The 23,946-nt window shown below is 49.6% G+C and overlaps 1 protein-coding gene across 1 annotated transcript; it reads right to left on the bottom strand.

Moving 5' to 3' along the window:
- Nucleotides 1-232: 232 nt before the first annotated feature.
- PCDH1 (protocadherin 1) lies at nucleotides 233-23,690 on the bottom strand. The gene is made up of 5 exons (XM_044664523.1): nucleotides 23,628-23,690; nucleotides 14,142-14,995; nucleotides 8,814-11,009; nucleotides 3,224-3,443; nucleotides 233-1,028 (listed from the first exon to the last, which is right to left on the bottom strand). The coding sequence occupies exons 1-5, from the start codon at nucleotides 23,665-23,667 to the stop codon at nucleotides 640-642; spliced, it is 3,699 nt and encodes a 1,232-aa protein (XP_044520458.1). The 5' UTR covers nucleotides 23,668-23,690; the 3' UTR covers nucleotides 233-639.
- Nucleotides 23,691-23,946: the final 256 nt, after the last annotated feature.

Genomic DNA, 23,946 nt, shown 5'->3' with positions numbered 1-23,946 from the left:
CACCATTTCCATTGCCCACCCCCCACCCAACTCCACCTTTGGTAACTAAAGCCCTTTGAGGCCCCCCCACTTCCCAGGCCCTATTCCCCCCCAAGTACCCCTCTTGTGGAAATTTCCAGAAAGGGGTACCCCCACCCTGATATCAGAGCTCTGAGGGTGATGCCCTGACCTTCCCCCACCCCACCAGCCACCAAGGAGATAATGGATTTGTTAAGGATATGTGGCCCTTGGCTTCCCTTCCCCCCTGGAAGTGATGGGGTAGTCCCCTGGAAGTTTGGGGGAGGGAATTTAAGTCACTGGAAGGGGACCCAGCCAGGACCCCAGCTCTGCAGTAGCTTCTGCTCCCCAAGGTGGGCAGCCCTGGGAGAGAGGAATTCGGATGAGGTGCTGAACATGGAGGATCCAAGGCCTGGTCCCCATGTGGGGCAATGGGTTTCCCAGGCTGTGGGGACTGGACCTGTGTGGGGATGGATGCCTGGGGCTGGAGAGGGAAGAGAGATGATGTGTAGGAAGTTAGGGACCCTGGGATCAGCTCACCCCGGGACTGACCGATGGGGACAGGGATACCTGGGTACCCTCTTGGCAGGCGAGGGATACCGGCCGGCTGGGGCTGGAGGTGGGCTGGGGCTTGCTTGGGGCTCACAGGTAGATTTCACGCTTGGCCGTCTGGGCAGAGGGGGTGGCCGCGGGTGGGAAGTCCGAGGTCTGGGTGAGAGGGATCTCCTCCAAGGTAGAGTCCTTGCAGGAATCATGGCTACTGTTGGAGAAGGCACTGTACGAGGGCAGCAGGCGGACGGGGGCCATTTTGGTGTTGCGTTCTTCCGGGGGGCTAGGGCTGCCGGCGCCTGCGGGCTCCTGCCCGCCTCGGTCCTGGTAAGGCACGAAGGTGGAGAGTTTGAGGGCGCTGCTCTTAGACCGTCGGCTTGGGGAGGACTGGCCGGGCATCCAGCATGTGTCCGAGTGGCCAAACTCGCTGCACTCCCGTGTGCATGTGCCCGTCATGGCTACATCAGGCAAAGGTCGAAGGTCTGAGGGGAGAGAAGAGAATCCTATGAAGAAGGGGAACCTCTCTCTCTCTCTCTCTCTCTCTCTCTCTCTCTCTCTCTCTCTCTCTCTCTCTCTCTCTCCCCCCTCCCCTTTACTCATCCCTCCTAAGACACACACAGCCATGCTCTCCCCCTCAAATCCCACCCCCTACAGTAAGTGTACCTAGTCATAAAACTGGGTTTGGGGTGCAATTTAGTTAATTTGAGCATACACACACACACACACAGGCCTCCCTTCCACCACCACCCCTGCCCTGGCTCCCCACCCCAAACACCCCAGGGGACAGGAGTTGGCCGCCTGACATCACCAGTAGCCAATATGGTTGCTGGGCAGCAGGTCTCTACGGAAATGACTGGCACTGGGTGAGAACTTCCTGAAGCAGCTGCCCCCTGTCTGCCCTCACCTGGGGATGGCAGCAAGCAGTGAACCCCACCCCAGCTCCCTCCTGGGTCGGCCTTAGGGATGTAACTGGAAAGGTGGCCCATGCTCCAGAAAGGAGCTCCTCCCCTGGCTTGGCCTCTTGCCCAGGAAGGTGCCTGCTGTACAGCGCTCATTATTCACCTTTTAAATCACTGGGGCCCTGAAGCATAACGGGAAGAGAAGGGAAGGGGGGTCAAGGGCCTGGGAAGCTCAAAGATTCCCGTGTGATAGAGGCTGGTCCCAGAGTTGGGGGGGGAGGGGAAGGAAGAATCGAGCCTGACCCTGAGGGCCTGAGGTGAGCAGTGTGGACCCCGGAGCTGTTCCCACATACCTGGTGGCTCTGCCTCACGGCCTGCTCCGGCCAGTTGGCTCTGCTTGGGCACAAAAAGGATGAGATGCCTCATGAGAACTGCGTGTGCGTGTCTGTGTCTGTGTGTATGTTGGGAATGAGGGAGGGATGGAAACAGTGAGCCTCCATAATGAGGACAGGGAAAGAATGTGAGATGGGGCAAGAGGAAGGATGCTTAAAGCCTCAATCCAGTGGGCAGGGGGCCTGGGACATAGAATACTTGGTAGGGGGTGAGGACAGAGGTTGGAAAGGTAGAGTAAGACCCAGGAGACTGGTGGTCATGAGTCTTAAGTTCCATAGGCCAATTCTCTTATACTATAAACCCATTCTCCAGTCACACTGGCAATGTACACAAACACCCTGACTTAGACACCCCAGTACCTTTAATCAGATGTTCAAGGCTCTAGCCCCACCTCAGTTAGTGCTCCTTCCAGACTGGGCCCTAGGACTTTATTTCTCCCTTAGCTGAAAACATCACAAGCTTTGCCCCAGAGCCATCCATTACCTTCTTCTTCTTCCAGGGAAACGGATCTACCTGCTCACTGTCTTTGACCTCTCCACCCAGACAACAAGAGACCCATGGCCACTCTCTGAGGCCTTCTCATTGTTTGAGGGCCCCTTCTCTATTCTTGGGGTTCCCTATCCCCTGAATATTCTCACTATTGTCAGGGTACCCCTATTGCAAGACCTCTTCACAGTTTTTGGAGTATCCTCCCTGACTTTAGGACACCTACATTATTTCTAGGATCCCTTTGATCATTCTCAAGGTTCTTCTCTATTTTCACATCACTCTCAAGATCCCTTCAATATTCATGGTACAGTGAAAAGAACACTGGGGTTTAGAGTCAGAAGTGCTTGAACAAGTCACTTCATCTCTCTGGATCTCAGTTTTCTCAACTGTAAAATGGGAGATCTGGGCTAAGATGATCTATATCTCTAAAGGTCATTTCCAGCTCTAAATCTATATTTGGATTGTTTGCCATTTTGAGGTACCTTCACTAATTTCAGTTTTTTTTTATCAGTCCTCTACCTCATTATCAGAGACCTTTACTTTTCTTCTGAAATTTATTACTTACTTTCTAATATTCTTTCCTTTTTAAATTTTGAGCCCCCAATTTTTCCCTCCCCTCCCTCCCCTGCTCACTAAGACAAGCAACGTGATATCAATTATACATGTGAAATTATACATGCAAAACATATTTTATTTGAGAACTTCCAAAGGAAAACGTCACCATTCTTAAAGTAGCCACTACAGAAAGCCCTCACTATCACCCCAATAACAAAATGAGGAAGAAGTCTTTAGGTCAAAATTCCTCTCTTCCACTACCCTACCCCTCTCAGGAACACACACACACACACACACACACACACACACACACACACACGGAGTTTTCTAGGTGCCCTCACCATTCTCAGGATGCTCCATCTCTCCTATGCTGCCGTCAGGGGTGGTGCGTTCATAGTGGTCCTCAGGCAGTGCTAGGGGCCCAAGCCGGGGGCCAGAGGATGACTTGCTGGATGGTGTCTCTGATTCCTCCAGCCCACTGTCATAGTAACTATGCTGGGATGGGTCCTGCAGCTCCTGGGCCTGGCTAGTCGCCGAAAAGGTGACACGGCGGTGAGGTAACTGTGGAAAGAGGTAGAGTTACAGATGGTCTTGCCCAAAGCCTATACACAGCCCCCCACCAGTGGTCATGCTCCCTTACCCTTTGCCCAGCCTCCTTAGATGCCAGCAAAGCCCCTTCCTCAAAGTCCAGGCCCCAGCAAAGCCACCATTCCCAGCAGCCTCCATTACCTTTCCCTTCTCATGTTCCTCTTCCCATTCTGCATTGTGAACCTATCACCCTGTGTCTGTGGGTGAAGCTACCTTTCAAGGTTACCCAGTTACCCTCCCAACTACACAAAGACTTTCTTATCCCCTCATCCTCCCATACCCTTTACTGACTCTAACTTAGACTTAGAAACGAAAGGAAGTGAGGATTAAAGAGAAGGTGACAGGAAGGATGAAGAGGCTGACCATCTAAAAGTAAGGAACAGGACCCAGGCATCCTGGCTCCTGGTACACTGGCTGACTTTCTTGACTCAATGGCAATACTGTCATTCCTGTAGTGGGAAGGGGGTGGAGGTGTCAAGCTAGAAGGCATCACACTCCAAATGAGACCCACTACCACTACCACCACCAAGAAAATGGCTCTGAAAGTCAGAAAATGAGAACTTCAATTATTTCTATAGAAATGACAGGGGGAAGTGGGTAGATTGGAGTCCCAGGAGGAAAGCACTAAGAAGAAAAAATGGTGCACCACAGGTACTTAGCTGGGGGAAATGAAGGACTGAGAGGAAGCAGAGATCAGGGATGGAGTTAGGGGCAAAGGTTGGGAGTGTAGGGAGTTTTTCAGAGCCAAGAAGCCCTTTGGTGTTAATGATTAGTCAAGAAGTCTAAGAGAGTTTGGCATCTGGCATTTGGTATCACCAATAAGCCATCCAAACACTCCCCTGGGACTGCCACCAACTCTGCAAACAACTAGGAATGAGAAACTAAAGACACATTAAGAAAAAAAAAAAAAAAACAGGGAAAAGACCAGGAATGGAGAACCAGGAGGCTGAGAGGTCTTCACCCTCATTTCCCTCCTTCATAGCTTTTGAGTCATTCCTTCACTGTCATCACCCTACAGTTCCCCAGCAAAAACACCCTGAGCAAGAGAAAGCTAGACAAGACAGATCAAGGGAGGGTGACCTCGGATTAGACCTTAATTCTCTAAACTTAGTTCTCTCTACTTCTGCCTTCCTCGATATCCCAGTTTCTATCCAAGGGAACTGAAATATCACACTATCAATGGAGCTTAAAAATAAAGTGATGAATGTGGGGTGGTTTACTGGATAAGAAACAAGGGACAGACAGGAAGTCCAACCCAAAATTACTCCATTCCTAGGAATGTAATACCCACCCGAGGTTCCCTAGGTATATATATAGGGCTTGATTATCAAGGGAAGGAATGAGTCATGGATTCTGGGCATTTCAGGCTGAAAGGGTGTAGAAGACAAATCTGGGTGCCAAGGGTAAAATGAGATCAGAATGGTGGCATGGGTTAAGGATCTACATGTGGGCATACATCAGTGTTCCAGCATTCTGTGATTTACAGTTTATATCATCCCTCTCTGAAAATCTTATTTGCTCTTATAGCTTCAACTATCTCTTCTATCCAGATGAGTCCCAGATTAGTATCAACACTCCTGAGCCTCAGTCTCCTTTCTCTAGTTGCCTATCAGACATCATCCACACTATCATAGTGTGGTCAACAGAGTACTGGATATAGAGTCAAAAGACCTGGTTTCAAATATTGCCCTCTTCTTTTTAACATGGTATCTTAGTATCAATTCTAAGGCAGAAGAGTGATAAGGGTTAAGCAACCGGGATTAATTGAGTTGCCGAAGGTCACATAGCTAGGAAGTGCCTGAGGACAGATTTGGACCCAGGTCCTTCTGGAACTCCAGGCCTGGTTCTCTATCCACTGTGCTAACCAAGCTGCCTTTGGCCCCATTCTATTTACAGTGTGTCACCTGGGCAAGCTACTTCTGTTCTGGACCTAAGTTTCTTCATCTACAAAATGAAAGGAAGGCTATGTTACATCATCTCTGAGGTCTCTTTGAAGCTCTTAATTCTATGCCACGATGTAAGCGAACCACTTCATTGAGATTTCATACTCAAAACCAAAACATCATTGCTGCTTCTCAAACCAGCTTTCCCTTCTGAAGTAAAGTCCCTGTTCATCAATTACCAATATTCTCAAAGTTGCACAGACTTAGAACTTTAATCTGATTTGTCTCTCCTCCCTCTCCCTTTGCACTGAGTCATGTAGTACTATCCATTTTTCCTTGAAGGTTCCCTTGAACCCATTCCATCCTTTCTCACAACTACTACCTCAAGTCCAAGTCTTTACCACCTCAGTCCTAGATCATTACAATGGACTTCCTGTTTCTAAATCATTTAACATAAGACAACAAGATTAATCTTCCTAAAGCAGTTCTGATGTCATTTCCCCTTTTAAAAAACCACTCATGCCTCCTCATATCCTGCAGCCAGCTTCTATTCTGATCATACCCCATCATTCAAGGCTTTCTGGCATAGTCCCAACCTGCCTCTGGAGCTTATCTCCCACCACTTTCCTATGCCAACTCTCCAATGCAGTCAGGTCGGACAAATTTAGCATACCTCTAACACACCATAAACATGCCCACTTCCTGCCCTCTCTTTTATATAGCCCATTCCCAGGCCCTTCCACATACCGAAATCCTATCCTTTCTTACAGAACCAGCTCAAGCCTCAGGGAAGTCTTTCATGATCACCGGGCCCTTAGCAATGTCCTTCCAATTCCATAGCAGTTATTAGCTGCACTCCTCATGTGATGCCTACCCAGATGTGGGTAAGCCTTCTGAGACTTGTCTCCCCAACTAGACTACAAATTGCCCATGTTCACCTTAAACATTCTTCTGCCACCACCACCAACCCCCAGAAAATAGAATAGGAAGTCTTTTTGCACACAGCAGGTATACAATAAATGTTTTTGATGATGATGAATATTGGGCATTAGGATGTCGATGTTTCAGGGAACATCAGTAAAGATAGTTAGGTTTTAGCTTATGGAATGGGGGAAAACAAGATAATACCATGAATTAAAACTGAAAAGTACTCTAGGAAAAGGAGAAAGGGAGAGTAAAAAAGAAGAGAAAGGGGGAAAAGAGAGAGAGAAAAGAGGAAAGAAAAAAGGAACAGAAGGAAAAGGGGAATACAGGGGAGGGCCAGCAGAAGCAGCTGTGGACTTCCCTCCTGGTTTTACCCTAAGTAGAATAGGAATATGACCCTCTAACAGAGCTGAAATACCCTTTTGCCTCACTCTTCACAAAACCTGGAGAATGGGTCTGAATATTGTGAATAAACAAAAGAATCAAGGTAGTGTGTGGGCAGAATTCAAGAGGCTGGAACTGCTGGTCTAGGGCTCCTGGGAGTGATTTCTAGCCTCCCCGTCACCATGGAGACTCGGCCTTGTCTCACCTTGTAGCCTCCCCTAGGACCTGGGGTCCCTCACCCAGGCCTTGAGTAAAGCATCTCACCCCCAACCCCCACCTTGAGCAAGTGAAGGCATACCCAGGGGGGCAAGAAGTGAGAGATGGAGAGAGAGTGAGCGTGAGCAGTGCTGGAAGGCTAAAGAGCTGGAAGGAACAAGGAAGAGGGCTGCAGGGAGGAGGCAGAGTTGGGAGATCACCTTATCCTCCCACCCAAAGGCAGAGCCTTGCCCATCACACACTGGTGCACAGGGCTGGAGCCTCTGGAAGCAATTCAGTCAGTCACAGACTGAGACACCCAGCCATCCCTATCCCATTTCTTCTGTTAACTTTCCCTTATGCCCAGCCTCCTTGCAGCCCTGGTAGAGGTGGACAACATAAGGTAGTATGACTATTTTCTGGGGTTGGCGATGGGGTAAAGGAAAGAAAAGGAGTGAGATCACAGGGAACATGAGAAAAAGCAGCCAAGCTAGCAGGGCATGTCCTCCAAGGATCTTTTGCCCACCTTGGAGTCCAGGAGGCTCCCAAGCTTTAAACCAACCAACCTCAAAGCCCTCACCTGGGGCAGCTGGACTGGGCACTTCATCTGGGACCTGGATCTTCTTAGATTGAGATGGGATGCGGGTGGGGGTAGGATCAGATCATCAGATCGGGAAGTGTAAGGATCAAATAATTCAAGACCTTGGTTAGGACTTTTGAGGGGAGCTGCGCCTGGAAGTGGGAATCTCATGTGGATGGTCTCCCTTTCTAGGTGAGGAAGGAGGGTTAGGGAAGAGTTTTATTCCACAGAGGACTTGAATGAATTCAGGGGAGTAAGGGACAAGGAGTTTACTGGGAGACAGGATGGAGTCAGCATTGTTTCTTGGGAGGAGAGGATTCAGTCCCCAAGCCTACAGGAATTGGGGCACAAGGGCTAAGTGGGGTACAATAAAGGACCATGGTGTAGGGCCTAGGGGGGGAAGAAGAGGAGGCCAGGGTGGTATGACATAGGAAGTGGGGGAGTGGGAAATGATGGAATATGGGGTGGGAAGGAAGGGAGGGAACAAGGGGCTGCTTCCAGTCTCTCTCACTCCTTCTCTCAGTTCCAGGTGAAAATAAGAAACAAAAACTCCAAAAATAGAGAACTTTATTGTCAGAGATGGGTAAGGGAATGCTGGGGCCCAGGCCCTGAGAAGTCCCTGGGCTGGTTGGACATGGCCCTGGGAAGAGGAAGAGGTTAACATACAGCACATATAAAAGGCACACGTGTAGTTGGTTGCTGTGTATGAAATGAACCCACCATGACAAAAGACCTCCCACTTCCCACTCTGAACCTAAACCAAGCCAGGTCTTTTCACTCCTGCCTCCCATGCCTGTGACCTCTGTCAGAGATCCTGAATTCAGGAAAAGTTTTGTGCCTTCCCTCATCCATACACCCCCACCTCCAGAACTCCCCTACATCTGGAGTAGTGCCAGCTCCCGTGGGCAGGAACAGCTAAGACCAGGCAGAGCCTCTTCCCTACAGTGGAGGTGGAGGCAGGCACACGGGCCAAGAGCAGAATATTTTTGCTCCCCTTCCCCATATAACCCTGCCTCATCCTTAGGAAACCACTGGCCTTGCTTGAATCAGAAACCTCACTGCTTGGGCACCTATTAAGTCAAGCAGGAAGCCTCTAGACTGCCCTCAGCTTCCCTGTCCCATAAAAATGAGAGTACAGACTTCAGTGTTAACCCCCTCCCTTCCCAGGCATGGTTTACTCCCCCCCCCCCCAGGCTCCCATTGGGGCCCTATAATATCAGGGATGTGTGAGTGTGGGTGGGTGTGGGTGTGCACATTGGGAGGTCATTGATGATACATCAGAATAGTCCACTCTCACTCCCACACTTCAGTCCAAATAGCCCCTCGGTAGGGGTGGGGAGGGGGCCGGGGGGTGCTGAGCCTCAGCGACTGGCCTACCTGCTTGCTGGGATATTTGGGGGGGTTGGTACGGTAGCTGTAGTCTGAGTACTGCTCCGAGCCCGTGGACGTGGTGTCCCCGGTGCCCACGAATGTGTTGGCAGGAGGCAAATCTTGCACCACTTGGTGCTTCTTGGAGGCCGAAGGAGACTGTGGCTGTAGTTGGATGGAGGGCAACGGTGAGTTGGAACGATAGTGCCGTCCCAAATCTGGGCTGCCTGGTGGGTAGTTGAGAGGCAGGTGAATGCGGGGACTATCACCAGGGGCATCGCTCATCAGGTTGAATTTGAGAGATTTCTGCAGTCCGGTGTCATCTTCATCTTCTACGGGCTTCACAGGCTTGGGTGATTTGCTCTTTCTGCCCTTGCTCTTGGGACCTTTGGTTCCTTTGCCCCCTGGCTTGGGAGCATACAGATCCTTGGTCTCCTTCTTGCCCGCTTGATAGCCACTCTTTGCCTCCCGCTGGCGGCAATAACGCACAAGCACCGCCAGGGCAATGAGCAGGGCCACCGCCACCACACCAGCCACCACACCAAACAGGATGTTGCCACGTTGCTTCGAGCGCTCGTACTCTGGGTCACCGGCTATGTCAATATCCAGTGGCGTGTCCAGGCTATGGCCAAGCAAGTTCTCCAGCAAGGTCCGGTTGGCTATGGTATCATTGACGTAGAGATGGACCAGGGCGGTGCCGTGGCGAGAGGGCTTCCCACGGTCACTGACCTTCACCACCAATCTGTGGAGCCCGTGATGACGCCGTTCAATTTCCTTTTCTAGAGTGATGGCACCAGACTGCTGCCCAATCTGGAAGAGCCCGTAGGGGTTGCCACCCGCGATGATGTAGGCCAGCTCCGCGTTGATGCCCGAGTCAATGTCCTCGGCTGTGACCTGGCTAACCGTCTCGCCGGGCCGGGTCTGAGGAGTCAGCAGTCTGTGGGAGGTGTTGGAGGGGGCAGTGACAAAGGGTGGATTGTCATTTTCATCTAGCACATTGATGGTGACCCCAACATAGGCTGAGCGGGGCGGCACACCCCCATCCACCGCTTTTAGCTGGAAAGTGTACGTGCTTTTCTGCTCTCGATCAAAGCTCAGACTGGAGAGAATGGTACCAGTGCCGTTCTGGATGACAAAGTCACCATTGTCTTGCTCCACCGTGAGCTGCACACGGGCATTTTCACCCTTGTCCCCATCAATGACAGTCACCATGCCTACAGGGCTGAGGGCCGGCATGTTCTCCATCACCGAGAAGTTGTAGCCACTCAGCATGAACTTGGGGTCATTGTCATTACAATCCAACACATTGACGAGGACCGTGGCCGTGCCCTGAAGGCTGGGGTTGCCCTGGTCGGCTGCCACCACCTTCAGCTCGTAGCTATCCCTTTGTTCTCGATCGAGCGACGTCTTCACCCAGATCTCACCGGTCTCGGGGGAGATCGTGAAGAGGCCCTTGGCAGCCGGCTCGGGCTCCAGGGAGTAGACCAGCTGGGCATTAGAGCCCGAGTCCGCATCGCTGGCGCTGACCTCGGTGACCAGGTCCCCGGGCTTGTTATTCTCCGGGAAGGCCACCTCCGTGAGGCTCTGGGTAAAAACGGGGGCGTTGTCGTTCACATCGATCACCTGCACCTTGAGGGAGTTGGTGCTGGAGAGCGGAGGGTTGCCGGAGTCCACGGCCACGATCTGGATGGTGTAGTCCTTGACCTTCTCGTAGTCGAGCGGCGTGGTGGTCTGAAGGAAGTACTTCTTCTTGCTGTCGCTCCCCGTCTCGCTGGCCTGGCGCAGCTGGAACGGGACGTCGCCCGCCACCACGCACATGACCACAGCATTCTCTCCCTCGTCACGATCCGACACCTGCACCAGGGCCACCGCCGTCTCCTCCGGCACGTCCTCCGATATGTTGGCCATGCCGTCCTGGTGCGTGACCAGCCCGATGCCCCGAATCTCAATGGAGGGGGCGTTGTCATTCATGTCCTTCACCGTCACCACCACTTGGGCACGGGCGCTTTTGGGGTTAGCCGTTCGATCCTTAGCCATCACGAAGAAGCGAAGGACGCTCACGTCCTCGCGGTCTATCGGGCCTTGGACCGTGATCAAGCCAGTGGCTCGGTCCAGCCGGAGCAGCCGTCGCACAACCTCAGGAGCCTGGTGGAACGTATAGTCTATCTCCGCATTCACACCCTGGTCGGAGTCATTGGCCTTCACCTGTGGGGATAGGGGTGGAACGAAAGAACATTAATAAAGCAGATTTAGCACCTGGGGGCACCCTCTCAGACATGGGGGTGGAGGAGAGGAGATGTCTAGTGCTTTAAGGAGCAATGCCATGAAGAAGAAAGCTGACCACTGCCGTAGCTCTGTCAGAAACTAGCAATGTGGGGGCAGCTGGGTAGCTCAGTGGATTGAGAAACAGGCCTAGAGACGGGAGGTCCTAGGTTCAAATCTGGTCTCAGACACTTCCTAGCTGTGTGACCCTGGGCAAGTCACTTGACCCCCATTGCCCACCCTTACCATTTGTCCACCTAGGAGCCAATACACAGAAGTTAAGGGTTTAAAAATGGAAAAAAAAAAAAAAAGAAAAGAAAGAAACTAGCAATGTAAGGGAGCAACTGGGTAGTTCAGTGGTCCTGGGTTCAAATCTGGCCTCAGACATTTCTTACCTGTGTGACCCTGGGTAAGTCACTTAAACCTCATTGCCCAGCCTTTACCGCTCTTTTGCCTTGGAACCAATACACAGTATTGATTCTAAGACAGAAGGTATCAGTTAAAAAATAAAAACAAACTAGCAATATAATTCTAGGCAAATCATTAAAACTCTTGGGGCTTCGGTTTCCCCATATGTGAAATAGGGGCATACTAGCTACACCTGCCAACTTCACAGGACTCTTGGGAGAATTAAATATGAAATCATATGTGACAGTATTTAAAAAATAAAAAAAAAGACTATATATGTAAAACTTTATTCTTATTAGAGAATACCCTGAACTCCCATCCTCACTCTGGACAGGGAAAAGGAGCCTGGAAAGTAGGACTGTCGGTGAGGGTGAGTGCTTATTGTGCGCCTGCGTGTGCAGGCCCTGAGCAAGGGGTCTCTTTCCAAAGCAATAAGGTGGGGATGTGGGTCAGAGGGAAGCAGTCAGCGCCAGAGGCTCAGCCAATACCGCTCTGTCAAACCGGGGGAACCGGTTGTGGCGGCTGCCAAGGAGCACAGCAACGTGACGGAGCTGGGCCTCGGCCTGGGCTGCCACCGGGGGCTCCCTCAGTCAGGAGGAGGGGCTGGCAAAGGGCCACGAAGCCGGCTGGCAGCTCCTGCCTGACAGGCTAGGCTCCCAACACCAAACAATGGGCTGTCTGTCCCTGCACGGTGGGCACGCCCTCCCACGCCAACACCGACGCGCACCAGGCCCCACTCAACCCAAACATGGGTGGCATCAGGGCACTAGGCGGGCATGAATGACCGTGGAGCTGTGCACCACCCAGTCAGGGGACGGGCAGAGGAAGCTTTGAGACACCGCGGTACCTGGGAAAAAGAACTATGGAGTGGGTTCAGGCCCAAGAGGGCTATTGTCCTAGGTAATGTTCTCTAGAGCCAAACTGGCTTTGCCCAACCAGGGCACTACCCTAGATATTTCCTTTTTGGGTCCTTTTTCTAGAAACAGGTGTCTACAAGGTTGGCCAAGACTTTCTGTTTCTCTGGCCCCAAAATAACCCTAAACCCTCAAAGCCAGCCTGAAAAATTCTCACTCTTCTCTCTAGTTCTCTTTTCCCTTCCTCTCCCTTTTCGAGTCACTTCCTGTCATATGGCTGTTCATCTCTAAGCTAACTCTGTTTTTCACTATCTATCTATCTCTGGCAATCTGTCTCCTAGTTTCTTATCTGGCTTTCTTGATCTTTGCCTTTACTCTGTCTCCTCTGTGTATCGTTCTTGGTTTCTGTCTGTCTCTAAAATTCTCCCATCTCTGTTTCCCTGTATTGTTTTCATCCTTGTCTCTTCCTTTCTGTCTTCCTATCTTTGCCTCAAGAAATCTGTTTCTCTTCCACACCTGCATCCTTTCCTGTCTCTTTCCCATTTCTGTTTTCCATGCTAATCTATCCCTTCCCCATCTCTCAACTCCCACATAAGTTTAAAGAAGAGCTGGGAGAGGGGGCGCATGCCAGGGTTTTGGGGTCTTCAGGCTTGGCAAGGTCATAGACCTGGAGAGTGTTCTTCGGGACCAAACTGGCTCTGCCCAAGAAGCTGACCACATAGGACTTTTTCCAGATTTAAGAGCCAAAGGGCCTGATCAAAAAACATTTTTTTTTTACCTCTGCCCCAGCACACCCAAGAATTTAAAAATGCTGGAAGGTTCTCATTCTTCTCTCACCTTCCCATTCCTTTCTTCTCCCTTCTGCAAGTCACTTCTTATCATGTGGCTGTACATCTTTGTCTAATTCTGTTTTCCACTGTCTTTCCATCTATCTCTGGCAATCTCAGTTTCTATCTGGCTTTCTCACAGTCATTGCCTTACCCTGTCTCCATCTGTGTATCGTTCTTGGTTTCTGTCTGTCTCTATAATTCTCCCAGCCTTGTTTCTCAGTATCGTGCTTATCCTTGTCTCTTCCTTTCTGCCTTCTTGGTCTCTATTTTTGTCCCTTTCTCATCTGTTTCTCTACCATACCTGCCTCTCTTCCTGTTTCTTTCCCATTTCTGTCTCCTATCCCTGTCTGTCTCGTCCCTATCTCTTAAGTCTTATCTCTGTCTCTCTTCAGTTTCTGTCTGTATTACTAGATTTTCCCATTGTTACTTCTCTCCCATCCCTGCCTCTCTTTTATCCCTATTCCTGTCTCTCAGACTCTGTGCAAGTCCCTAGACTGTCCTAGTGATCCTAAGACTTTTGAGGGGGACACTTCAGCTATTAAGGCAAGGTATACCTTAGGGCAGATAACGGTGTCCAGGGAAGAATGACCACAGGGTTAAATTCTTCTTCTGCACCCTGACTTCAAAGGTACAGCTCATGGGGAATTAGAGAGGAGCAAGGCCTGGCATGAGGCCAGGGTCCAAGATGACAGCAGGAGATACACCTACCTGTCTGGAAAGATGGCTCCCTTGGTTCCAGACGATGGCCCCAAAAGCCCAATTGGCCCCTGGGGCTGTTCCCATGGTTTGGTTACAGGGAGTCTTCAGTCAGTGAACCAGTATATCCCTCCCTGAGCCAGCTGTCTAGACTCCCAAACCATGGGCTTCCTCTCTGGGAAAGACTGGTTGGGAAAATTATCCAGGAGGACAGAGAAAACTGAAGTGATGGGACCTGTTAGAATGTCTATGTGTGTGTGTAAATCTCACCTGACTTGTGGTCTCACCTGGATAACAGAGTGACCCACAGGGCTGTTCTCAGACAGTTCTGCCTCATATGAAGGCCGTTCAAACTTGGGTGCGTTGTCATTGGTGTCTAGAACAGTGACCCGGAGCAGGGCACTGCTGGCCCGAGGTGGGCTTCCCCCATCTTGAACCTTGATAGTCAGGTCATAAGAGTCCCAGCGTTCTCGATCCAGGTGACCCATGACAATGAGCTGTGGCTGCTTCTCCTCTTGGTCCTCAGCTACTTGCAAACCAAAGAGCTCCTGGGCCTCAGGTCCTGCCTGTAGCTCATAGGACGCAACACCATTGGGGCCAGCATCACGGTCAGAGGCCAAAGGGATAGGAAAGAGGGCACCCACCATGGTGTTTTCTGGAATCATCAGTGTGATGACCGGGGAGGCAAAGTTGGGTGTGTTGTCATTGATGTCCTGCACTTCAATCTGGCCCTCCAGGAGTCGGGGGCTGCCATTCTGAACCAGGTCTGTGATTGACACCTCAAATTCCAGGATGCAGGGCTCACCAGGCAGCTGATTCTGGCATTCACGAAGTCCCTCTCGGTCAATGGAGGTCTCTGTAGTGAAGATGTCACCTGTCTTGCCGTCCACTCGAAGATATGGGGCACCCACTTCCAGCTTATACAGGTGTCCCACATCAGGAAAGCCGTAGTCAGCAGCCAGGCTCCCGATGAGTGTGTTGGGTGGCTGTTCCTCCTGTACCTTGTACACAACCCTCGTGGCAGCTCCTGGAGAAGGTGCAAGCAGTAGGGCCAGGAGTATGGGGGGTAGCAACAGCCTCCACCAGGAGCTGAGGCTAGACCGTGGGGGCCCCATTCTGGCAGGCAGCGGGGTCGGGAGGGCTAACAAAGAGGAAAGATACAAAGGCAGACTGTCAGCTATGAGCAACCCCTTTCTTTTGAAAACCAAGCCCCTCGTCCTGGGTCCAGTCTTAGGCCAGATGCCCCAGCTCAAAAGCTAGACTCCAAGTTGCAGGTGTCTCAGTGGCAGAAGGAGAAGGCAGCTGGAAATTCAGGTAAGAGGCCCCAGAACAGAGCTGCAAAGCAGCTCCCACGGGAGAAACGCCCTGAGCCAACTGACAGGAGCTCCCTAGTTCAGCTTCCTTTCCTCCCTCTCTCCAACTTTGCACCTCCCTCTCACTGGCATCTCCACTTAGTTACTCATCGTAATTACCCTGATACTGAGATAGAGAAGGAAACCAATGCCTGGAGCCTTTATCCAAAGGGTTCCCCATTCTGCAGTGTCTGTACCTCCCCCAAATCCCCTGGTCCCTACAAATACTGCTTCTGATGCTGGAGCCTGAAGGCAAGCTTCCCCATAGAATTCTGTCAGGCAACCCTTAAAGGTTAGAGATGTGGGGAGGGGAAGGGCAGTCTTAGCTATAGTAGAGCCTTAACCTGGGGGTCTGCATAATTTTTTTTAAAATATATTTTGACTATCGTATTTCAATAAAATTGGTTTCTTTTGTGATTCTATATATTTTATTTTTCGTATTTAAACATTATTCTGAGAAGGGTCCACAAACTTCATCAGACTGCTACAGAGAGTCTATGCTACAAAAATGTTTAAGAACCAATGGCCTAGCCTTTATTATACCACCCACACTGGTCTCTGGCACAGGAAATTAAAGTGAATTTAGCAAAAATTTAGGGAACATCTGGGTAAAGGAGAACAGTAACCTAGTGAAGGGATGGGAAGGGATGTGGAAACTGCACAAGCCAAGCTTGCGACAGGGGTCATGTGGCCTGGAGAGAGCAGAGGTCAAAATTGGGGCCAGGGCTAGGAGTGAGGCTAAAACAATGGGGAGCTGCCCTAGCCTGTCCTTGGTTCCCTGGCAAGAATCCTGACCCAGGACTCAAGCAGGTCAGACTAGAAGAGGAGCTGCCAGCCCTGCCACAAACACACACACACACCCTTCCCTGCCTCTCTGCCTTCACCCCCCGCCCCATGTACACTCAGCCCCTGCTAGATCTCTTCTAGAAGGCAGCAGATCCCTCCCTATCCTACCTGAAATCTGCACCCCCTTAAAGTGACCCCTACTAAAAAGCGACTCCTTAGCTTCTGTTCCACACAATGTGACTGACTACTTTTCCCTTCATGCCCACCTTACCCTAAGAAAGAAAGGGAGGGGGAAGGAAGGAAGAAAGGAAAGAAGGAATGAGTAAATAAAGGAAAGAAAGAAAGAAAAAGAAATACCAAGACTCCGGCCCAGGAATCTCCCTTAATCCCAATACAAGCCACTCAGCCTTCAAGGCCTTTCAGCAAATCCACACTTCTCCCAGGCTTAAATTCTTCTATCTCTAGAATCGAAAGAAGGAGCTAAACCAATTCACTAATGTATTTGCAGTCTGAACCAGGCTCCAATCCCTACTCTCTTAGGCAAAAAGATGTACTAGATCCTACCCTTTTAAACCATTGCTCACCTCATTCTACTGTCTTTCAAGCGATCCATGCCCACCACTTCATTAAAGGTCAAACTCCTTAACCTGACAACTTAGGGTCCATCCCCAATCTACAGGAAGAGTGTGTCCCATAAACCACTTTACCCAACTATCTGGGCCTCAGTTTCTTCCAATATAAAATGAAGGGACTGGATTATATAATTTCTTCTTCTTTTTAACTCTTACCTTCCATCTTAGAAGCAATACTATGTATTGGTTCCAAGGCAGAAGAGTGGTAAAGGTTAGGCAATGGGGTTTAAGTGACTTGCCCATGGGGTCACACAGCCAGGAAATGTCTGAGGTCAGATTTGAACCCAGGAACTCCTGTCTCTGAGTCTGCTTCTCAATCTACTAAGCCACCCAGCTGCCCCTGGATTATATAATTTCTAAGGCCCCTTCCAGGTACAAATTCTATGGTCCCATGATTTCCAACCTCAACTATTCCTATTCTCCCATAATAGTTTCCTAATTTTTGTGTGTGTATTATGGGCCATTTTGGCAGTCTAGTAAAGTCTATGGGCTCTCCACAGAATAAGATTCTTTTAAATGTACAAAACACATAGGATTACAAAGGAAATGGATTATATCAGAAGTCATCAAAATATCTTTTTTTTAAATTTCACAGATCCTGGGTTAGGAACTCCAATCCTAGGAGAACCCTCCAATATAGACATATTAGGCATATTAAATACATCCCCAACACACATCATCCAGGGTTTGCTCAATACATTATACAGGTGAACTGCCTTCCCTGTTCCTCCCCACATGGAAACATTTTGTCAATTACTCATGTCAGACTCTTCTTTCCCCATTTGGGGTTTTCTTGGCAAAGATAGAAGAATGGGTTGTCATTTGATTCTCCAACTCATTTAACAGATGAGGAAACTGGGTTAAGTGACTTGCCCAGGGTGACACAACTAGTAAATAACTGAGGTCATAATTGAACTCTGACTTTAAGGCCAGTCCTCTAACCACTGAGACACCTAGTCTCTCTGAGCTGTTCTTTAAGACCCACTTCTAGAAGTCTCTCCTCTAAGAAGCCTCCCCCCATTACTCCTGCCCACACTAATCCCCTCCCTTCCTCTGAATTCAGAGCACTTATTTATTGTACCACCTATTAAGCAATGAATCAACTAACAGCTGAGCAACTAACAGCTCTCCCATTATTGTTTGTTATTATTACTTGGCTTTTCACGTCGGTCTTATTTCTCTACCTAGACTATAAATTCCAGGGATTATATCCTCTATTTTTCTTGTATTCTACATACAAATAAAGGCTTGTTCTTAATTAATTTGAGAACAAAAGGTTACACCTCCATTAATGACACCCACCACCATATGCTGTACACATACCTTAGGACTATCACCAGAGAACATCTCTTAAGTTTAGACAAAGGGAAGGGAATCAGGAAGCACCTGGTTTAAGGCTATCTGTCCCCATTTTGGTCACCTTATCCCAAAGGCCCTGCCACAATTAGGGGATGGCAAAAGGCATGTATTTGAAGGAGATATGTTTATATTGCCTAGTGTTATGTCCATGAATTGAGGAAATAGCATAAAAAAAAAAATAAGGTGCCTCAGAGAAGAAATGGGAAAAACAATTTCATATTGACTAGAAAATAGCAACCCCCTACTTGCATGCCTTGCTTCTCATTTGTACTCCACACACACACACCCCAATCCCTCACCTTCCCATGTCCCAAAGAGTCTCCTGGTTTTAGAAATCAGAAACCTTCTTAACCCCCTGGGCCTGCTGCAATCAGTTAGGTTTCTATACCAAGATGGGTTTGATAAAAATGAGTCCACATGGGCCAGCTAGGTGATTCAGTGGATAGAGAGCCAAGTCTAGAGATGGGAGGTTCTGTTTAAATCTGATCTCAGATACTTCCTAGCTGGGTGACCTTGGGCAAGTCACTTAACCCTGATTGCCTAGTCCTTACTGCTCTTCTACCTTGGAACCAATACTCAGCATTGGTTCTAAAGCAAAAGGTAAGGGTTTAAAAAAAAGTAATAAAGAAAATGAGTCCATAACCTAGGGTTCCTGGGATAAGGGGCACTGAGAGATCAGGCTATAAGACCCTACAAGCTAGCCCAGACTGGCCTAGTATTCTATGAGAGAATCAGAGTAAGAGGGATCTGTACGGGGAATAAGAGTAAGGGCAGAAGGCAAAAAGATCCTAGGAAAGGGTATCAAGGCCAGTAAGGCCACAGGAGACAAAGAAAAGCGAATCTGGAAAGTGGTGACGACATGGATTGGCATAGTCTATCCTTAGCGGAGAAATTAGAAGCTGTGAGCCTCTGGTTGCTATTCCCTCTCCCCTACACACTCTATGCTTCCCTGAAACCTGGAAGGAGATTATCCCAGAAAAGGGAATGATACTGATTTACTTGGAGAGGATGGGGGGGGGGGCAGGAAAGAGCAAGGAAAATCAGTTTTAAGAACCCTAACTCAACTCCTGTTGGACTGGACAGAAATCACACTAAAATAAACAGGCCCACAGGCTTAGAGATTGACTTTGTTAGTATGGGTGGAACAATAAAACAGGTGGCCAGCTAGTTCCCTGCCCTCCCTCCACCCAACTATGGACTTTGTCCTAGGAAGATCTTTGAAAGTTATCTATCCCAGTCAGAAGCCTTTTAAGCTGTTAGGAAATTCTCTTCTTTCTCCTCCCTCACTCTCCACCCCATTCAAAGCAAGAGCTCTGCCCCTCCCATCCACCCAAGAGATTCCTCATCAACCTTGGAGACCGGAGTCTGGGAAGTCATAGTAGGGTTAGAGGGAAGGAGGAAGAGGAGTTGGGGCCAGATAATTGAAAGGAAATGTCTTAATTGCTCTGGAACCTGAAACCCAAGGTAGGGAAGGGAGTGCTCATGTATGTTCCAAGGATAGAAATGGAGATTTCCCCTTTTGCTTCTGGGGTTGAGAAGATGGGAAAAGGGAATCCCAATGGATGGGAAATAGGGGTTGCCTTCAGGCCTCCAGAACACATCACTCCCAGCAAGTCAAAGGGAAGAAGATGATTACAATAAAAAAAAAAAAATGAGAGATAGAGACAGAGACAGAAAGAAACTATCCTTTTCCTTGAAGAGCTTGTAGTTCATTTGACAATGGTAAAAACACACTGAAAGCAATTTAAGACAAATTACAGAACAATGAATGTATCAACAAGTACAAATTGGAAGCAAAATGGCAAAGAGGAAACAAAAAAAATTGATTATTTAGCGAAGGCAATCAAGTTAATGGAAGATTTTGTGAAGGTTTTGAGAAGGAAGAAAAATTTTAAACCATTTTTATTTCTTTTCCCCTAGCCACTAGTCCCTTAGCTTTAATTCTTGTCTCAAAAGGACTACTACTGATTCTCTGGCACCGGTAGATCTCACCCTGTCTTCTAGGGCCACAAGAGACAGAAACCACTCTCCATAAATCAGACTCAAACTCACCCCTTTAGTGCCACCCCTCCCCCCAGGGTGATCTTTTTATTTTTCATTAGCTTTTATTTCCCACTCAGTCACAAGCTCAATCTAACTTGCATTTCCCAGAGGCTGATATTCCCTCCTTTGGATATACATCCAAGACCCAGTCTTAGTAGCAGGGTACCCAGGATCTTAAAATATACCCAGTGATTCTCAATGTACAACAGGCTGGGATCCTGCCCTAGAGCCTACACCCCACCAGAACTACACCCCACCAATCACTTCACTGCACTAGGTGCTAGTCCTCCCACTGTCCCGGAAGTACTAGCTTCCTTCTTTCTGGAAGCTCTATTCCGAGACCCATTGAAACTGTCTCTCTTCACAACATGCCTCTCTCTGTACTGGCCAGCTATCTTAGTATCTGAAACTCTCTTTTATGCTCCATGGACAACCTGGGTCTTCCCACAAGGAAGGTAGTGGACCAGGGGACTCAGAAACTGTTATTTATTCTACATGTCACTCACCCCCACAGAGCCTTTGATGGTCCTGACTTTTTCCAATGCAACAATTAGATTTCAAACTCAGGAAATGGGCTCTAATTAAAAGGGGGGGGGTCAAGGGAAGGGAAAGGAAAGAAATTGGGGGGGGCAGGGGACAAAGATGGAGTTTATGATATGACAGGGGCTCACTCTGGAACCTACAAAACTGGGGAGATGTCTCTTGAGAGCTTTAGGAGAGGGCTGTAAACAGTAAAAAGGGGAGTGATGGTTTAGCTGGGGCAGTCAAGCTTCCAGAATTTTCTGACAAGTTTATGGTCAAGATTCCAAGTTACCCTCCAATGTGAACACTGTCTTCCTGGATCCCCAAGAGCTCCCTAAAATTGCACACATAGCCTCCTTCAACCAACACTATATATTTTTTTAATCTAGCATTTCATCTAGACCTAGAAGAAGCTCAAAAACTAAGAAGGAATGTAGTAGTAGTGTGTAGTCAGGTGGGAAGGTTCAGAAATCACAAAAGTAGTAGCTCAAAAGGTGAGTGTAGGGGGTCATTCATTGGCAATTTATCCCAAAGAATAGAGGGTAGAGAGAAGGAAAGGAGATGGAAGACACGGGGCCGGAAGTGGGGGAAGGGATGAATTAGCCCCTGGGCCTTAATTCCCCTCCCTCTCTAGGCGAAACCAGCCCCATTCTAAGGCAGTAAGAAGTTTCCGACCTTTACCTCTTCACTGGGAGAGGGATAAATCCTTTCAAGATAAGGATGGGGGGAAAAAACTTCACCACCTCTTATACCAACAGGGAACAGGTTGAAAATGGAGGTCAATGAAAGGAGAGAGTTTGGGAAACAGGAAGAACTGAGCCAGAAAGGGAATTCTAGTGTTCTAAGTATTAACCAGTATGACTTTGCATGTCTCTCTGTGAGCTTAAATGTGTGTCTTTCAAAATGAGTCATATGTAGAATGCATTACTGATCCAGAACTTAAGTTCTGGAGTCTCTTCCATTCATCTGTGCATGACTTTCACATGACACCACAGGCTTTTAAAAGCCCAGTTCATAAACCCACGTGTGCCCTAGTGACACAGGTGTGTTTGGGCTAGTGTAGTGACCTAACTGTGTGTGGGAGACAACACCTTACCTATTCCCTGGCAGAGAAAGGGGAACAAAGCCACTTGGGGCCACCTTCCAGTATAAGGTGCCAGGTATGTAAGACTCCTAGCAAAGACCATTCTTAAGGCTTCTGCAATCCCAGTCACAGCCTAGTGAAGAAGGGGGGTCTAGTAAATGATCTCAGTGTTTGGAGGAAGGGGCAGATGTTCCCATGATTACTATGTCTCCTTAAATTAATAGTATCAGTCTACGCCGTGGCTCTAATTCACTATCCAGGTAACTTTCAAACCAAATTCCACCTCTTCCACCTCTTCCACCCACCATTACCCTTTATGTGGGGGTTTTCCCCATTAGAATGTAAGCTCCTTGAATGAAAAGATTGCCTTCATTTTTTAATTTGTACCCTTAGCTAGGCGTGCAGTGCTTATCACAGTTCGTAGTCAATAAATACTTCCAGATTTATTAATTTATTCTATCTCCCTCCATACCATAATCATAATTACTGACTGATGAGACCAAACTATAAGCAGAGGTGATTGGGGAGATGAACCACTGAGAGGAAATCAGTAACAGAGGTTGGGGAAGTAGGATCCCTGGGTGAAGGGAAGAGGGTGCAGGAAAGAAACCACAATCTGAATCTGGAAGCAGGGAGCTGAGCAGAAGCAGCAGTAAGGACTCTGGCAAGCTTGACATTTATAACAATGTCGTGATTCAAGTAGGAGAGACTACAAGGGAAATCAGGAGAACAGAGTCCCCAAGGAGATGGCCAAAGTAGCCCTCCCTCATCTAAATTTGGTCACCTAGGAAAAAAGGAGACTGTGTGAAAGGCAGAGACAGTGTCTTGGAGTGTGCGCTGATAGGTAGGTGTAAGTGAACACTGTGTTAGTGTGTGTGCCTGTAGGGCTGTAGGGTGTGTGAGAGAGAGGCACAGTATGTTAGGGTGTTATGTGAGGTGGAGTGCTGGGGTGTGTGCTCACCCTGATGTGTCTTCGTGTGTTTCTGAAGATGTTTTTATGTCGGTGCCTTTGCATCAAGCTTCATGATGTATGTGGGGTCTATCAGTGTATCTCAAAACGGGGGTGGGGGTGGGGGAGGGAGATTGAGAAACGCTCCAGGGAACAGGAGGCACAACAAGTGTTATTAAGGGGGGAGGGCTAGGGAGGTGGTGTGTGGAGAGGAAGCTTCCTTTGGTATATTTCTCCTCCGAGAGCCACCTCCCTCCCACAGCTCAAACGCCGGCAGTGCGCGTACCCCGCAAAAAAAATCATGCGTTTACCGCAATCCAACCCCCGAGCCTCTCTTCTCCATTCCTGGCCCCCAAGCTCTCTAACCACCCTTCCCCTTGACGCAGCTTCTAGGCTCTGCATCCATTCCCCTGCCCACTCCCAGCGCCGGGACTCCAGGCGGGAACTGGTCCAGGCTGCCGGGCCAGAGGGAAAGATGCAAAGCGGATTCGCCCCCACCCACCCTCTAACACACACACACACACACACACACACACACACACGCACCCTCACACGCGCGCGCACACACACTCACACGCGCACACACGCACGCCACATATACACACCAAGACTGTGGGAGACTAGGGGAGCGGAGGAGGGAGGGTAGCAAGGGTGCTCCCGGGAAGCCCCCTCCCCCGCCCACCATTGCCACCCCCACATACCCCCGCCTCCATGCTCTGGGCACCTCCCTTCCTGCGGGCCTTAATCGGGTGGGAGCGCCCCAGTCTCCAAATATCGTCTCTAGTCCCTGAGGGAGAGGGGCACCCGCCTCAAGGGACCTGAATATCTTGGTTGGTCAGGGGCAGCAATAGAAACGGGGACGCAATCCTTCAGATCAGACTCGCTCCTTACCCCACCCCACCCCCATCCTTTCCCCGCTCCATCCTTCACCCATTCCCCTCCCCCACCCGGCAAAGCCGGCCATAGCCGCTCCGGCCGCTCGGGTCCGGTCTCCGCTCGGTTCCCACAGCCTACGCCGCCAGGACTTGAGATACGCTGCTCCTTACCCGCCTTGAGGCAGCGCCGGCTCCCGGCTCCGCTGTCCATGAGCCGGCTCCAGGCGGGGCTAGGGCTCCGGCTCCGGCTCAAGCGGACTGGGCTCGGGCTCCAGGCGCACCAGCCCCGGGCTGCTCCGCGTCCGCGCCGAGCTTCGGCTCCTGGAGTGTGTGAGGCGGCAACGGCGGCGGCGGAACGAACGGAGCGGAGCTCGCAGCCCGGCCCGCCCCCTCCCTCCCTCCCTCCCTTCTTCTCTCGTTCCCTCCCTCGTTCCCTCCCTCCCTCCCTCCCGGCCTACCCGCCTCCCTTCTCCCTCCTCTCTGCTCCCGC

The sequence above is a fragment of the Gracilinanus agilis genome, chromosome 2, assembly GCF_016433145.1.
Source record: "Gracilinanus agilis isolate LMUSP501 chromosome 2, AgileGrace, whole genome shotgun sequence".
Taxonomy (NCBI): domain Eukaryota; kingdom Metazoa; phylum Chordata; class Mammalia; order Didelphimorphia; family Didelphidae; genus Gracilinanus; species Gracilinanus agilis.
The sequence above is the reverse complement of the archived record's forward strand: the minus strand, read 5'-3'. Positions and strand labels throughout refer to the sequence as shown.